Genomic DNA, 15,259 nt, shown 5'->3' on the forward strand with positions numbered 1-15,259 from the left:
CACACATCATAACACCAAAAGTTAGTTCGTTTCGAAACATTGCATAACAGTTTTACTTCAAATTTTATTTGGAAAACACAAATAAAAGGAAGAGTTTGTTTGCTACGAATGGTGAGTCTTGTCCAAATCTTCGAGACTTGTTGGACGGAACCAGGCTTTCTCCTCCATCACTGAGTCCTCCTGACCGCCGCGAAATTCGTCCTTTGCGTTGGTCGAGGAGGAGGAAGGTCCAAAGACACCGGTTTGGGGATGAGGAGACCAATATTTGTCAGAGTCAGGCTTTATCATTTCATCAGGCACTTGACTCGGTTGCAATTCTTCCTCGACGTTCTTATCATACGCAGACGTGTGATCATTCCTGTTCAAGAAGAGAACAAATTTGTTTCTAGCAATAATATTGGTGAATGAGTGAATCTAAGTGTTTGAGATTAAAATTTGGAACTCGTTAGGTGAGATATTGATCGACTGTACTAACCGTATGAATAAAACAAGAAAAATGGTTAGAAGATAAGATAACCCCACAAGAACAACTACATCTTTTATCACTTACCAACCCTAGCAGGTTTATCTTCAATTCCGATAGTCAAAACATCCCATATCTTTAAAAAGAGAATGGTATCAGAAATCTATGGCTATTGAGATCTCTATCCACTAACATATTCTTACATGTTGTCGGTCCATTTATTTATATTTGATTTTATAAATAATTTCTACATGAACACAAAACTCTAGATTTTAGTTTTACTAATTAAATAGACATCTGTATTCGTCTAGATTCAGAATGTGAAGTGAAGAAGGTACATCTTGTTTACAAGGTCAAGATGATTACTTTTGAAACAAAAATATACATGGACCATGCCACCATGGCCTCTTCAACCAAGAAGATTAAATCATATATATAATAGCAGAGTTTTCTCTCCTCTAAAAGTGTCCACGTCACTACATCTTTTTAATGTGGAGCCCACATGTTTTTACTCGCCTTCACATTTTTTTCTATACGTGAAATAGATTTAGTGATGTTTATGGGGCCACGATTTGGTCAAAAAGCCCATGAGCCAAAGAACCAAATAGACTTAGTGATGTGTATCGGGCCAAGATTTAGTAAAAAACCTATGAACCGAAAGGACCTAAGAAAACCCAGTTAAAACTGCAAACCCTTGATTTCATTTTCTCCTATTCGATCGACGCAATTCAGAGGACGACGAAAGAGAAAAAGAGTGTTTCAGTCACTGCCCTGTTGATGAACGAATTTCAACAAAGTATATTTGTAAGTTCTTTGATAAGGGAAAAACATTCTCATCGCGTTGAAGGTCGGGAGTTAGGTCGTTCTTGCGATAAACATAAGAGTTTATTAGTTTTATAGCTGCACCTTGTAAAAGGTTGTCTACGTACCCTTAGAAAAGGGATCAAGCCATACGTAGTTCATATTATAATAAGTGAGCTAGGTCATCGTTGGAGGTAGGTCGTATATTGAGATAGGCAGTTTAGAGATGAGGTGGCAGGTTGGTGACGAGCTGGCAGCTAGGCGACGAGCTAGCAGATGTGTGACGAGCTGGCAGGTAGGCGAAGAGCTGGACGAACTTAGTTACGAGGCGAACTGGTTGATAGACAACGAGTTAGACGAACTGAGTATTTGAGTGACGAGCTGGTAGCCAGGGGCCAAGCTAGACGAAATGTAGTAGAGAGACGAGTCGGACAAATCGAGTTCTGGTGAAAGTCTAGACGAGCTGGCAGACGAGATAGGCGGACTGTGTAGTCAATGGACGAACTGGCAGCTAGGCGAGGAGATAGATGAGTTGTGCACTTGAGGGACGAGCTGACGACTAGGTGAGAATTGGACGAGCTGACAGCTAGGCGAGGAGATGGTCGTTGAGTGATGTAGAGCTTGAAGACGAGCTGAAGAACTTAAAGACGAGCTGGATAGCTTAAAGACGAGCTGAGGAGCTTGAGGAGCTCGAGGACGAGCTGAGGAGCTTTAGGACAAGCTGAAAAGCTTGAGGACGAGCAGAGGAGCTTGAGAACGAGCTGAGCTTAAGGACGAGCTGAGGAGCTTGAGGACGAGCTGATAAGCTTGAGGACGAGCAGAGGAGCTAGAGAACGAGCTGAGGAGCTTGAAGACGTTTTAATATGGATTTCTTCCTCCTTTTTTCCTTGAGATGCCTCTCTATTTATAGAAAAACTAAGCTGGTGATAGGATAATGGACCAACTTTTATGGGCTTTTTGGGCTTGATGTTGATTAGTTTATTCTTGATTTGGGCCGAGCTAAAATGAGGGGTGCAATCCATCCCCCAACATGCCCCATGGAGCTTTCTGTATTTTTCTTCCCCAGAAGCTCAAACATCAACAGTTATTCACTAAAAGGTACTTAAATACATGGCTTAATTCCTACAAAATTCTACTACTTGCAATTAAATTCATACTTTAAATATCTCAAATCGAAACTGTAACTGGAGAAAAGCAAAAACCTCCTATAGATCTTCCTTTAAACTACTATAAAATCATCATCTCCTATACTAGGTACATCAGGAAACGATGAACGCGTGTTCAAAACCCTTAATCTTGCTCCGTTGGTGAAGAAACCGTTATCATGCCGCAAACACCTTCTTATTATGAAGAAACGTCTTGCCAACAACAACCCGGATGCTCACTACATAAAAGGTATAATATGGTACTTTAACCTTGATCATTGTGACGTTGGTCTCCACCATATTGGCATAGCAGCTAACGGAGGCCAAAAAGAAGCAATCTACATGTATGTCATGCTATTATTATGTAGAGGAAGGACTGAAGAGGGAAAAACCTATATGAGCCAATTTGAATGGGCTAAAGACACCACCATGGCTGAAACGTGTTGGAAACAAATCAAAACTTCACTAAATGGGATTAGAGTGGCGAGAAAAAGATGCTACATGATATCACTTCGCAACATGAAACCCCCCGACGTGTGCCATCCAAGAGATTTGGACAACACATGTGAGAAATGTTTTTTCTACAAACAAATGTTTAAGTTTATTTTTATGGTATAACTTAAACAAAACATCTAGAGAGTTGGAAACTGTTTTTAAAAAATTTCCTATAATGTTTGAGGCAGTGAACTATCACAAAAACTCAAAACAAAGTTATTACTCTTATTTCTTTTGCTTTAATGTGTGTCTTTCCTTGCTGTTGTAAGGAAATTTATTTTTACAATAAAATCAAACTTTTAATTAATTATCTAAGCATATCGTACTTTCAATGTTAATATTGTTATAATCCAACTCTTTTTGGCTAATTCGCGAAGAGACGTTGAAAAGTAAAATCTTCCCAAAACCAAAGAGTAGTTTCTAAGATTTTAACAGAGACACAAAGAGAAAAAACAAATGGGCGGGTTCATATTGGGCCAAAATTAACAATGGCAACGATGTGTAAAATAACTTCGTCGTTAGTCTCTGTTTTTCGCTATCCTCTGCAGCAACCGCTTAATGCGAAACAGAGAGAGATTTCCATTGTATTTTTAATTTAAAATAAAATATATAAAAACAAGACCAATGTAACAAATGCATTGCTTAGATATATATAACTCTAAAAAATATTCTTACAAGATAGTAAGTTTGGTCTATTGTCCTATAAATTCTAGCATATAACTGGTAACAACATGAAAAAAAAATGTAAAACTATACATAGATTACAAAAATGTAAAAATTAAAAGATAAGATTAGCAAATAACAAAGATATTCCCCTTTTAATCAAAGATCAGTAAAAAAAATCGAAGTTATAATTACATACTAACAAAACCAAAAACAAACCACCTCGCGCAACGCGCGGGTCTCCTCCCTAGTGACTTTAATTAGTGCCATGAAATATGTTTTTAGGAAGTTGCATGGTCCATGCATATTTAATTTGTAAATTAATTCATAAGATCCGGTCTTTCGCACGATCGACACAACACTAAAAAAATATGATGGAATCGCAGAGATAATTACACTTCATTTTTTTCATGTTAGAGAAAGAAAGAAAGAAAATGAGGACCTCTCCAAGATGTATTTTTCTCACTTGACCCTCTCCAAGATTAAGGGAATAATCTGTATAAAGACACGTGTCATTCCTTGATGGACGATTGGGTTTGAACCTTTTTGGTATTATCCTCTCTTACGCCCAATTGGATATGCCATATAATATGCATAGTTCCTTTTGGATTTTATAAGAAAACCTTTGTTTAAAAAAAAAAAAAAAATTTATATGTATTTCTTTGTAAATGTTGGATCATATGCAAATGTTGGATATGATCATTTCAGTTAAAGTCTCCAAAACCACACCATTGTCTAGGCAGTAAAAAAAAAAAGGGGACACAATTGTGAAAGTTTTTGAACACTTATTTCAGTCGAAGCAAGTTTGAGTTTAGATGTGGGACCAATAACATAGGTAAAAGATCAACATCTCGTCTAGAACACTATGACCTAGCCAAACTATATCACGAAATTTACATATGTCCAAATTTATATTTCTCCTTCCCCTTTATTATCATCGATAACGTAAACTATCAAAAGCAGAAAAATAGAGAGACAGAGAGAAAAAGGAAAGAGCTACCGAGACGTGAAGAGACCATATGCGACGGCGCGTGAACGAACGCCGTTGACTATGTGCCTCCCGACCACCTGAATGTTCTTCGATTTGGCTGCCATTAACTCTATTTCTGTACACAATATTGAGGGAGAGAAGAGTGAGAGAGAGTTGTTTAGGATGAGTATTATTAATGGTGAATTCAGTAGTTGAGAGTTGAGTGTGAGTTTTTATAATAATAATATTAGTGTGGAAGAGAAGAGATGGGAGGATACACACCAATACGATTCGTGTGTTGTGGTGCTCCGTTACACAACGATACACAACGGGAATAATTTATATTTTAAAGTTAGTATATATAAAATTTTGTAAATTATATTTATTTATAAAATATTTTATTTTATAGTTTACAATTGTTATTAAGTAACGTCCTGTCAAACCCGTCCCGCCAAACCCGTCCCGTAAAAAAACTATTATTTTATTAATATTAATCTTATTTATGATATGTTTATGAATTATTGTCTAAATATTTTAGTTGATGTGGGACGTACAACTCACACATTTTCGTCAATTGGTTAATATATGCTCATTTTTTAAATTTCGAGTCACAAAATATGACGGAAAGAATTGAGATTTTTTAAACTCTATATATTATATAATGATGTTAAAAAATTATGATATATTAAACTTTTTATAAGTTTAAATATTAATAATGTTTTATAAAGTTTAAATATATAAATAATAATATTTAAAAAGATTATATTTTGAGCCTTTTAGGTAATGACATAATAACTCTAAAAGCAAGGATTTAAAAGATTTAAATATTTAATTAAATATTTTTATTCCTAAATAAATAATATCAGTGTCATGACATTGTAAATAGGTTCAAATACATGATTTATTTATTTAAACAAAAAACGTTTAGTAAGAATAATATTTGTTTTAACAAAATACTTTGTTTTAAAATATTGTTAACAAATATGTTTATGCTAATTTTAAGGGATTGATTTGAAGTTTGTTTGGATTAAATTTGATTGATAATGTGGTTGACAATTTAAATCAAGAATTTAAAGTAAAATTAATTATTTTGGAGAAAAGATTTAATGCTAATGGCATTGAATTATAAATAAGTCCAAATCCAAGATTTATTTGTTAAAATGACTGCAAAAATGTATATTTAGATTATTCCCCACCAATGAAACGCCACCGTTTTGCGTCTGAAGGCTATGTATTTTGTACAGTATGGACATGGACCTGTAACGGGCTCTTCAGAAGGAAGCCCATCTTCTAAAACTAAAGGATGTAAATTTGTGTCATTAATTTCCCACTAATAACTCATTTATCTCCGATTATCTAACGCACACATCACACTACTTCTCTTCCACTAACATTTTTTTTTTTACGTAACATATTAATGTTCATGAGAAGATTCATGGAACAAAACATAATTTAATCAAGAAATTTGAAAAATAATAAATTAGGATATAGAAATGATTTGTGATTGTTATTTGAGGAAGATGAGAAGAGTGTGGATAGTGAAGAAAGAAAAAAAAGAGAAGAGTGTGGACAGAGTGGACCGTGCATAACACACGAAAATGTTACGATTACCACGAAAAGGTTATCTCTTTGGAGCTTTGACACGGGCCTCCTCAAACAAAAACAAAAAAACCTAGCTTCTCTCACAAAACGCATGCAACAACATCGAAATTAAGAATCAATCAAAGCTTCTTCGTTCGATCACACTAGAAAGAAAGATGGCAACGTCTGGTGCGATTTCAGGAGCTACTGTCTCTTCCTTCTTCACCAAAACTACTACTACTTCAAACCCATCTCCCAAACTCCATTCCTCTGCTTCTCTTTTATCACAGGTCTATATCTTCTCTTCGATGTCTTTACAAACGAATCTGAAATTCTCGTTTTCTTCCTCTTGAATGTGATTTGGACTTAGCTTCATCTAAAAGTATGTATATTTTTTTCTCTTGTTTTGGTTTGTGTGTTTAGAAAACTGTGTTTCAAGGAGTTTCGTTGGAAGATTCGAAGAAGAGTGTATCAGAGATCTTCGCTGTCTCCGAGAGAAAGATCGGAGGGTTAAATGGGTTGAGAAGATTCGAAATCAAAGCGAGAGCAGCAGCTTCTAAGACAATAGAGGTTGAAGTAGATAAGCCTTTGGGTCTGACTCTAGGACAGAAGCAAGGCGGTGGAGTTGTCATCACCGTGAGTTATTTTGAACTAAGTCTCTGCAATGGAATGGTATCTTTGTAAATTTGTTGTTTGATAAAATTGAGGGGTTTGTTTTTGGTTTTCAGGGTGTGGACGGAGGAGGGAACGCAGCAAAAGCAGGGCTTAAATCTGGAGATCAAGTTGTGTACACAAGCAGTTTCTTTGGAGATGAGCTTTGGCCTGCAGATAAGCTTGGCTTTACTAAAACTGCAATTCAGGCAAAACCTGATTCTGTCTACTTTGTTGTTAGCAGGTGAGTTTGAGTGTGGTTGTGATTGCCTCTCTTGTTTTTATTTTGGTATTATCTTGCTAGAAATGTGGGTTCTGCTTTTTGAAATAAGGATTAGATTGAAATGATCAAATTTGTCGCAAATATGTTTCCTTTGAATCCTGTGCACAAGAAACCTGTGAAAAGCTGTAGTCTTGATTAAGTATTCCATGGTCTGATGCTATAGTTGATAAGTCTTCTTGAGGTGCAATGTGTAGGTTTAGTTCTCTTCTTATGCTATGTCATTAGATTTTCGCAATGCTTAGCTTAACAAGCTGCATAAGTTAGCACCTCAGGTTATTCATTAAGCTTTTTGAGGTTCTTTATTAGTTTCTGATGCAATTTATGATCTTTGATCAAACACAGAGGTGCAGAAGTTGATGTTAAGAAACTAAATAAGCGTCCGGCTCCTCCACGGTTTGGAAGGAAGTTAACTGAGACTCAGAAGGCTAGTAGCAATCTGTTGTTTCAAAGATTGAATTATTGCATTTAAAACCCCTTTTTAGAAACTTGACTGATTGATTTGTCTTGACACCATTACATTCTCGTTTGCAGGCAAGAGCTACTCACATTTGTCTTGATTGTGGATTCATATACACTTTACCCAAATCTTTTGACGAACAGGTGAGTCTCAATCCTTTAATTTTAGTTTATATACAAGTTTGATTTTGGCTGCATATATGTTTCTGATTTTTATAACTAAGTTTTGTATTGTTTTCTCGGGGTTCTTTTACAGCCGGATACATACGTATGTCCTCAATGTATAGCACCAAAGAAGAGGTTTGCAAAGTATGACGTGAACACAGGAAAGGCCATAGGAGGAGGATTGCCTCCAATTGGTGTCATTGTTGGCTTATTGGCCGGTCTTGGAGCTGTTGGAGCTTTGCTTGTCTATGGTCTTCAATAAATTTTTCTTAAAACTTTTATAATCTCTATAAAACAAGTCCGCTTTGTAATTGCAAACCAAGAATGAATGTTGATGACATCAACTTGAGAGTTAAATTATGTAAAGCATTTTTCGATTCTCTCCTTCTTATGTAACTCTTGTTTTCTCTGTAATCAAACTAGTGCAGCAGCAAGAGTTAAAAACAGAGTAAGGTACTTGCAAACCATATATCAAACACAATTACATTAATTTTTTACCAAATTGTATTTTTTTTTTAAGAGAACTAATTTTAATTTTTTTTTTTTTTGGTTTAATGTTAAACAATTTTAATTTATTTTGTTGATAGATAAACTTTCTACCAATTCTAATTATATTTATAAACCATTTACCAAAAAAAATTATATATATTTATAAACCTTCCACAATCTTTGAAGTCACACAAGTGAATTCAAAGAGTATAATCATCAACAACAAACAAACGATGGCTAACGCAAAAGACGTGAAAGACTTCAAAGAAACTTTTCAGAGATTTGATCAATATGTAAACGGAGAGATTCCATGGAGGGAATTTGACATGACTGGCGTACGCAAACGTTCTACTCCAATGACCAAGTCTGAAATCGACACAATATTTGTAGAGCTTGGAACTCGTGGTGAAGATAGAGTCTTTAGAGATTCCAAGTTTTCCGGTAATCCTCTTCAAGCTTCTGTCTCTCTTAAACATAAGCCTAAAGATGTGATTAATGTGGTGCAAAAAGAGTCTTGTCTATATAATTCTGACAATGATGAAAAGAAAACAGAGAATCAACTTCAAATTCCAAAGAAGGTCTCTCGAAAGTATAGTGAACGATGATAAAGATTTTGAGTTTTGTTAGGTGCAAGTTCTTTTAGTTTTGGTGTTAATCAAGTTTTTAATAATGACTTTGATAGAACTTTTTTCTTTCTTTGTGTTAACAACTTTAATGGAGCTTTTGTCGTTTTAATATATCTTTATGTTATTATCTTACTAAACCATAAAGATTTTTATTTTATTTACGAACGTTAAATCAGGGAACAAGATTAGGTTCTAGAATATACTTGATGACGCATTACAATATGAATTTGGGAAAATCAATTTTGTTGGGCTGATGACAAAAAAAAAGTTGGGTTGAAATAGGCCCATTAAGAAACCTCGACGTGCGAGACGCGTACACCACACAAGCGCCACGTGCTTAACCCTCCGTACATCTTCTTCTACCTTTTGTACCAAATAATCAACAAAGGCAAAGAAAAAGATCTAAAACTTGTTCACTAAGAAAAAATCAAAATCAAATCAGAGCACCAAAACCGACTCAGATCTAGATCGGATTTCTCCAATGGCTCTCGAATGGGTTGTGTTAGGTTACGCAGCAGCAGCTGAAGCGATCATGGTGATTCTCTTGACGATGCCTGGACTTGACGCTCTCCGCAAAGGATTAGTCGCTGTAACTCGTAATCTCTTGAAACCGTTTCTCTCGATAATCCCGTTTTGTCTCTTCCTTCTTATGGATATTTACTGGAAGTATGAGACTCGACCTTCTTGCGATGGTGATTCGTGTACTCCTTCTGAGCATCTTCGTCACCAGAAATCGATCATGAAGTCTCAGCGTAACGCGCTTCTGATTGCGTCGGCTCTTGTTTTCTACTGGATTTTGTACTCTGTCACGAATTTGGTTGTGAGGATTGAGCAGCTTAATCAGAGGGTTGAGAGGCTCAAGAACAAGGATTAAGTAAGATCCAGCTGCTTCGTCCCTCGTCTTCCTCAGGTCCTTTAGTGTTTTCGAGTTGTTTGAATTTCGATGAAAGAGTCTCTTTACTACTTGTGCCGTTTTAGGTTTTTTCTGCGTTTGTTTTCCGATGTTTGCTCTTTGTTGAACTGGGGATTGAAGGATCTATAATACTTAAAATATATGCTTCTTATGCCTTGTTCAATGCTTGTTTGATTATCTGATCTGTTGCACGTTTGGATTTTGATTGATAAACTTGCAATAAAACTTCAAACTTGGAGCCTTGTTTGATTGTGTTCTAATATGTTGGTTTGATAATCATGAACCAATCATTGTTCTTTTGTCAATGATTCAATCAACTTAAGGACTCCAGTTATGGATTTGATTAGTACCTCTTTTTCAGTTTTCAGTTCTTGATAGAGTAATGTAGCTAATTTACACTAGCTGCTCCATGGTTCTTAATGAACATCTTTCCCAATCTCTCTGTTACACAGTCAAAGAGCGTTTGAACCTTTCTATTCTTCTCCATAATCTCATTTTTTGCAGAGGTTAAAATCCCAACTTTGTTTTGATTCAAAGCAACCTCAGAGTTTCAGTCTTTCTTAGATGATATGACCCCAAAACCCAATTTTCTGCAGGATTTATTGCAATAGTAAAAGTAACAAACTGAAACATTTATTCAGCCAATAATAAGAACAAATTAGACGTTTTCTACTTTAAAAAAAAAACTCGAGGAAAAACGGTTCTCTTCTAAGAAAAAAATTGAGAAGACTCCATTTTCTTTCTTGGTTCTTGAAGGAAAGGATTTCACAAGAAAGGCATACTTAATGTTTCAGACAATCCACTTTTGAAGCAAATAAAGACCCATGAGCATTTTTGCAGGAAGAAAACAACTTGTGACCAAATGTCGCTGAAACCATATTCACATTGTCCATCACTATATCTGAGCATCCCAAGTCTGCATCGCAGTTCAATGTAATGTCTTGATCGCTTGCAGATGACCCACGGATTCTAGCGTAACGCACGTCAGTCACTTTCACGCCTTTCCCATTACCAGACGGAGTCCGTTGTTTTGCTGTTAAATGACAGTTCTGATAGCTACTAGATGACTTGCTTATTCCTCCGTTCGTACCTCCATTGTGGTAAGTCTGGTCTATGATAATAGGGTTCTCTGAGGCAACCATGTTGATATCCTCGAATGAGATTTTCCGAGCATATCCCGATCCGTTCTACAAAACATTCACGCCAACAAAAAAAAACAGATTTAGTTTGTGAAAATGCTGAATAAGACCAAGAACTAATGATGTATAATAAAAAAAGAAGATTAATGGACAACCTGGTATGTCTTGATTCGGACACCGTTCTGTGTTTTTGTAAAAGTGCAGTTCTTTACCCTCACTTCTTCAACAGTTTCGAAATCTCCAGTTACTCCAAGACTTCCTACGCTATAATATCAAATCCATACTATAAATGATTTAGCATGTACCTTGCTGTATATTATATGATGATTGTTTGTGAATCTGTGATTTTAGGAATCACCTGATACCGTGACCGGGGCCACAAAAAATGCCGGTTATGTTGATATGAGAGGAACCGCTATTAATGGCGATGCAGTCATCTCCAGTGGCAATCACTGAGTCATGTATGTGGACTCCTATACAGTTCGATATGTCAATACCATCCGTGTTTGGACTATCACCGGGTGCTGTCATCCTTAAACCCCTGACCTCGATGTTCTGTGAACAACTTAGACCTACATGGTTCCGAGGGCTGTTCAAATGTCGGAGATTAGATATCCTAAGACCATTACAGTTGTTGAAGTGCATTGCCTAAGAAAAGCAAGGAAGAAAAAGAAACATCATTAATAACTGAGAATAAATATTTGATCGAAGTTCATATTTATGGTTGTGAGGATCTTGCAAATGGACTTACGCAGGGGCGATTATTAACGTTGCCCCACCACAAAGAACCACGACCGTCGATGGTACCACCTCCGGTGACAACAAGACCATTGATACTGTCAAAACTAATCCATGTTGTGTATCTTCCCGCATACCAAGTGTAACCCGGTGCCACAAGATTACCTCTTATCTAATGTAAATAAATCACCAAATTATTTAAACATTGGTTCGAGTTATTGTCTACTCATAAGCTAAAATCGATCACTATTGAAATCATTCACATTAGGGCTGGATTTTCCAATATAATTTGAAACAAGAGAAAGAGACAAGTATATATATACCGATAAGGAGATGGTCGAAGACTTGCATGGACCGATGAATGTAAGAGGCTTAAGCATGAAGGTTTTCCCTTGAGGCACAAGAATCTTTCTATTGTGTCCTCCTTTGCATACAGCTTCCCATGCTTTAAGAAAAGCCTGAAATATATTGATACACATAACACATACATTAAAACAAAGGTTATACATACCACTTTGATACAAATAGTGATGATTCTATAAATAAACACCTTAGTATCATCAGTCTTTCCATCGCCAATAGCTCCGAAACTAGTGACACTTATGAATCCATTGCTTCCAAATCCGTTTTTAACCTTTAGAGATTCTTCTTCTAAGCAGAAACATAATTTGTTTATTTGAAACAAACATAACAAGACAAAGAACAACGAAGATTTCATTTTTGGACGACTCATATGCTTGACGATGAGAACGAATTTCGATGATAATACGTTTTCTATCTATATATATCTCTAAATGTATATATAGGTTTGTATAAAGAAAGGTGGTTAATTGAAAGATATTGCGTTTGATTTTGTGTTTCTATGGTAAGAGATTATCGCTAATCACTAATTTTGTGTGCTATAACATGGAAACTAATAATGGACTATAATTGAGATATTGAAATCTTTATAACTATGGAATATTCAAACTTATTGACGTATTTAACAAATCGCAAACGATATATTTTTATACCGTTTTGTTTAGCGATAAGAGTGAAAGTTTACTTATATGCTTGATTCTTTCTATTGCTTACATGCTTGATTCTAGGAATGAATTAATTATGGCTTATCTAAAGATAGAAAATAGATTCATCATTAACTTATGTCATAAGAGAGAAAGAGAGACCTATGATTGAATCATTTATATGATGAATATATCCAAGGCGGCACTAATCTTTTTTGATTCACAAGAATCTTTAGATTGATTAAACCAAAATGTAAATATGACGAAACCTCATAAGAATTTTATCAAATATAAGTCCATCTAATTTCTTTAATTAGATAAATAGTAAATTTGAAATGAATAAAGATAAATAATTCATGGACGAATAAAATACAAATGATAGAACAAAATTCTCATTTTCATTCTTTATATTTTTGGTCAAGAATATTGTCATTCTATTCATTTTTGAATTATAGTAAGAAACAGATAAAATGTGTTCGTCTTATAAATGATGAAACTCTTAAATAAAATAAAATCTATGTAACCAATAAGCTATTCTTATTTAGTTAAATGGAGGAAACTTTAAATAGATTAATTTTCTCTAAATAATTTCTTTGCATACCTCAGTAGCAAACCGGTCCGGTCGGATCTGAATTGAACAAATCAAACCAAAATCAGAAACCAAACCAAAACAGAGAAAATACATTTTATTGAAACTTGAAAGTACCATTACGCGTGGATCTATGTAATAAGGAGGAGAGAGTAGAGTACTTTGCCGACTAAAAGTGAGTGCGGTGTTTAATGGGTTTGTCACCAACTTTCCATTTTCTTACCAACGAAGAAGAAGCAGAAAAAAAGTAAACAAAGACTAAAAAAAAAAAGCCAGCATCTTCGGAGTTGGTGGGAGAGAGACAGAGATGGAGAGGAGAAAGATTGTGATGTGTGGTGTTTTATTTCTTCTTGGTTTATTATCAGCTGTTACTGCCTTCGTCGCTGAAGCTACTCGAATCAAGGTTTCTTCTTCAGCACTTTTTAGGGTTTCTGTTTTTTAGTGAAATTTGTGGTTTTTCTCATGATCTTTGGGTTATTACAGCCACAATGGTTTGTTGAAACTCTATCTAAAGGATTTTTGGGTTTTGTCTGCGTTTCTTTTTATGTGTCGATTTTGAAATTCATTGCCTGAAAATGCGTTTGAGATGAAAGCTTCAATCTTTGAGATGGGAGTTGAATAATAATTGGTGGGAAACTCGTTGGTTTGGGAATTTTTCAATGAAACAGTAATGGTCCCCATTCACGGTGGTTTTTGTATAGAAGAACTTGTTGATTTCAAATTTGGAAGATCTTTGAGAAGTTTAATAGTAATTTTTTTTGTAGAGAGACTGTGTGGTAAAGAGTTGTTTTCTGGTGTGTTTTGGTAATTGCATATGTATTGATATGTTTAATGTCAGATTCCAATTCAACTAAGTCTCATTCACAAGCTTTTCACAATTCACATATGTGTTTTTGGATTTATTGAACCAAAGTTATAGCCTTTCTTAATGGGGTTTATGTATTGGTCGATTCGGTTGAATCATCTTTTTTAGAATCAATTAGTCATATAGAATTTGCAGGGTATGTAGAATCAGTTTTATTCTCTTGAACTACTCTGTCTATTAAGAAACTTTCTTGGTGTGTATTTGTGCAATGTTTCAAACTTTTTCTGAAGGTTTTGTTTTTCATTTTTATCTTAAAATCGATGCAGAGATCTCAGGTCACGGTTACCGTTTCGGATTCAATCACAAAATGCACTTATCCAAGAAGTCCAGCTTTCAATCTCGGCTTCACTTCAGCTCTCTTTCTGATGATGGCTCAGATAATAGTCAGTGTCTCAAGCGGTTGTTTCTGTTGTAGAAAAGGTCCTGCTCCTTCAAGGTCTAATTGGATTATCTCCTTAATCTGCTTTGTTGTTTCCTGGTAATTCTCATCATTTCTAATCCTTTTCTTGCTTCAAGTTTCCTACTTATAATTTGCTTACAACTAGTGAGTGAGTGATTTCGCGTTACTATAGGTTCACTTTTGTAATAGCTTTCCTCGTGCTGCTTTCTGGAGCTGCACTCAACGATGAACACACCGAGGAATCAATGAATGCTGGTACCTACTTTTGCTACATAGTGAAACCAGGCGTTTTCTCTACCGGTGCTGTGCTTTCGCTTGTTACTATTGCCCTTGGGATTGTCTACTATTTATGTTTGACTTCAAATAAGCAAATTGTTGCTGCCACAACGACCCAAGGAACAGGAATAGCAATGGGGCAGCCTCAGATTCCAGAGAGAGTAGAAGATCCTGTTTTTGTTCATGAGGATACTTACATGAGAAGACAGTTCACTTAAAAACAGACAAAGCTTGCTTGTAAAGCACGTTAGGTTTAGTAGAAGATTTAGACAAAATGATTAACGGATATGTGTTTGATTAAGAGTATTGAAACTTTGTAATGATTGTTATTCTTGATTGAAGTAGAAATCTTTGAGAACCCCAAAAACGTCACTTAGTTTTGTAGTTTTTTTCTCTGAATCTTTCTTATTTATTATGCAAGTCAAAAGTGGTTGTTGGGAAGAGAAGTGTTCGTCTCATTTACAACAAAAATTCGATAGCGATATATAGTAATCGAAATTTTATTCCCAAACAAGGGAACTTTGTTATTGATAGTTGGAACTAAAAG

At 35.3% G+C, this 15,259-nt stretch overlaps 7 protein-coding genes across 9 annotated transcripts; 5 read left to right on the top strand and 2 right to left on the bottom strand.

The window, feature by feature from the left end:
* Window positions 1-77: 77 nt before the first annotated feature.
* AT5G17165 (uncharacterized protein) lies at window positions 78-4,767 on the bottom strand. Its single transcript, NM_001085128.2, has 2 exons — window positions 4,568-4,767; window positions 78-358 (listed from the first exon to the last, which is right to left on the bottom strand). The coding sequence occupies exons 1-2, from the start codon at window positions 4,660-4,662 to the stop codon at window positions 103-105; spliced, it is 351 nt and encodes a 116-aa protein (NP_001078597.1). The 5' UTR covers window positions 4,663-4,767; the 3' UTR covers window positions 78-102.
* Window positions 2,269-3,027, top strand: AT5G17167 (nucleic acid-binding, OB-fold-like protein; the record flags this gene model as incomplete). Its single annotated transcript, NM_001343481.1, has 3 exons — window positions 2,269-2,362; window positions 2,519-2,753; window positions 2,778-3,027. 3 exons carry the CDS (start codon window positions 2,269-2,271, stop codon window positions 3,025-3,027), a joined length of 579 nt encoding a protein of 192 aa, NP_001331224.1.
* A 1,249-nt stretch (window positions 4,768-6,016) lies between the features above and the next one.
* ENH1 (rubredoxin family protein) lies at window positions 6,017-8,165 on the top strand. 2 transcript variants are annotated; one of them, NM_121723.5, is made up of 6 exons: window positions 6,017-6,408; window positions 6,542-6,754; window positions 6,847-7,013; window positions 7,395-7,476; window positions 7,584-7,652; window positions 7,765-8,165. In NM_121723.5, exons 1-6 carry the CDS (start codon window positions 6,295-6,297, stop codon window positions 7,933-7,935), a joined length of 816 nt encoding a protein of 271 aa, NP_568342.1. In that variant the 5' UTR covers window positions 6,017-6,294; the 3' UTR covers window positions 7,936-8,165. The 2 variants fall into 2 exon arrangements, with proteins under 2 accessions (NP_568342.1, NP_001078598.1); NM_001085129.1 differs by having other exon boundaries at window positions 6,153-6,408; window positions 7,395-7,480; window positions 7,589-7,652; window positions 7,765-8,118.
* A 190-nt stretch (window positions 8,166-8,355) lies between these two features.
* On the top strand, window positions 8,356-8,767 carry AT5G17180 (uncharacterized protein; the record flags this gene model as incomplete). The annotated part of the gene is made up of 1 exon (NM_121724.2): window positions 8,356-8,767. Exon 1 carries the CDS (start codon window positions 8,396-8,398, stop codon window positions 8,765-8,767), a length of 372 nt encoding a protein of 123 aa, NP_197220.1. The 5' UTR covers window positions 8,356-8,395.
* Window positions 8,768-9,130: 363 nt separating this feature from the next.
* On the top strand, window positions 9,131-10,133 carry AT5G17190 (B-cell receptor-associated-like protein). The gene has a single exon (NM_121725.4). The coding sequence runs from the start codon at window positions 9,270-9,272 to the stop codon at window positions 9,660-9,662; it is 393 nt and encodes a 130-aa protein (NP_197221.1). The 5' UTR covers window positions 9,131-9,269; the 3' UTR covers window positions 9,663-10,133.
* A 350-nt stretch (window positions 10,134-10,483) lies between these two features.
* On the bottom strand, window positions 10,484-12,296 carry AT5G17200 (Pectin lyase-like superfamily protein; the record flags this gene model as incomplete). Its single annotated transcript, NM_121726.1, has 6 exons — window positions 10,484-10,888; window positions 10,996-11,104; window positions 11,199-11,488; window positions 11,592-11,750; window positions 11,902-12,036; window positions 12,129-12,296. The coding sequence occupies 6 exons, from the start codon at window positions 12,294-12,296 to the stop codon at window positions 10,484-10,486; spliced, it is 1,266 nt and encodes a 421-aa protein (NP_197222.1).
* Window positions 12,297-13,307: 1,011 nt separating this feature from the next.
* Window positions 13,308-15,153, top strand: AT5G17210 (transmembrane protein, putative (DUF1218)). 2 transcript variants are annotated; one of them, NM_121727.3, is made up of 3 exons: window positions 13,308-13,574; window positions 14,303-14,514; window positions 14,609-15,153. In NM_121727.3, the coding sequence occupies exons 1-3, from the start codon at window positions 13,479-13,481 to the stop codon at window positions 14,928-14,930; spliced, it is 630 nt and encodes a 209-aa protein (NP_568343.1). In that variant the 5' UTR covers window positions 13,308-13,478; the 3' UTR covers window positions 14,931-15,153. The 2 variants fall into 2 exon arrangements, with proteins under 2 accessions (NP_568343.1, NP_001318579.1); NM_001343482.1 differs by having other exon boundaries at window positions 13,393-13,838; window positions 14,609-15,107.
* Window positions 15,154-15,259: the final 106 nt, after the last annotated feature.

This window comes from Arabidopsis thaliana, chromosome 5 (assembly GCF_000001735.4).
Source record: "Arabidopsis thaliana chromosome 5, partial sequence".
Lineage (NCBI taxonomy): Eukaryota > Viridiplantae > Streptophyta > Magnoliopsida > Brassicales > Brassicaceae > Arabidopsis > Arabidopsis thaliana.

Excerpts from the sequence above, each read along its gene's own strand:
- AT5G17190 (NM_121725.4), top strand. The coding sequence starts at position 9,270 with ATGGCTCTCGAATGGGTTGTGTTAGGTTACGCAGCAGCAGCTGAAGCG.
- AT5G17165 (NM_001085128.2), bottom strand. The coding sequence starts at position 4,662 with ATGGCAGCCAAATCGAAGAACATTCAGGTGGTCGGGAGGCACATAGTC. Across the intron at positions 359-4,567 it reads TATGGTCTCTTCACGTCTCG|GAATGATCACACGTCTGCGT; the intron begins GTAGCTCTTTCC and ends CTTCTTGAACAG.
- ENH1 (NM_121723.5), top strand. The coding sequence starts at position 6,295 with ATGGCAACGTCTGGTGCGATTTCAGGAGCTACTGTCTCTTCCTTCTTC. Across the intron at positions 7,014-7,394 it reads GTCTACTTTGTTGTTAGCAG|AGGTGCAGAAGTTGATGTTA; the intron begins GTGAGTTTGAGT and ends GATCAAACACAG. Across the intron at positions 7,477-7,583 it reads AGTTAACTGAGACTCAGAAG|GCAAGAGCTACTCACATTTG; the intron begins GCTAGTAGCAAT and ends TCTCGTTTGCAG.
- AT5G17210 (NM_121727.3), top strand. The coding sequence starts at position 13,479 with ATGGAGAGGAGAAAGATTGTGATGTGTGGTGTTTTATTTCTTCTTGGT. Across the intron at positions 13,575-14,302 it reads CTGAAGCTACTCGAATCAAG|AGATCTCAGGTCACGGTTAC; the intron begins GTTTCTTCTTCA and ends AAATCGATGCAG. Across the intron at positions 14,515-14,608 it reads ATCTGCTTTGTTGTTTCCTG|GTTCACTTTTGTAATAGCTT; the intron begins GTAATTCTCATC and ends GCGTTACTATAG.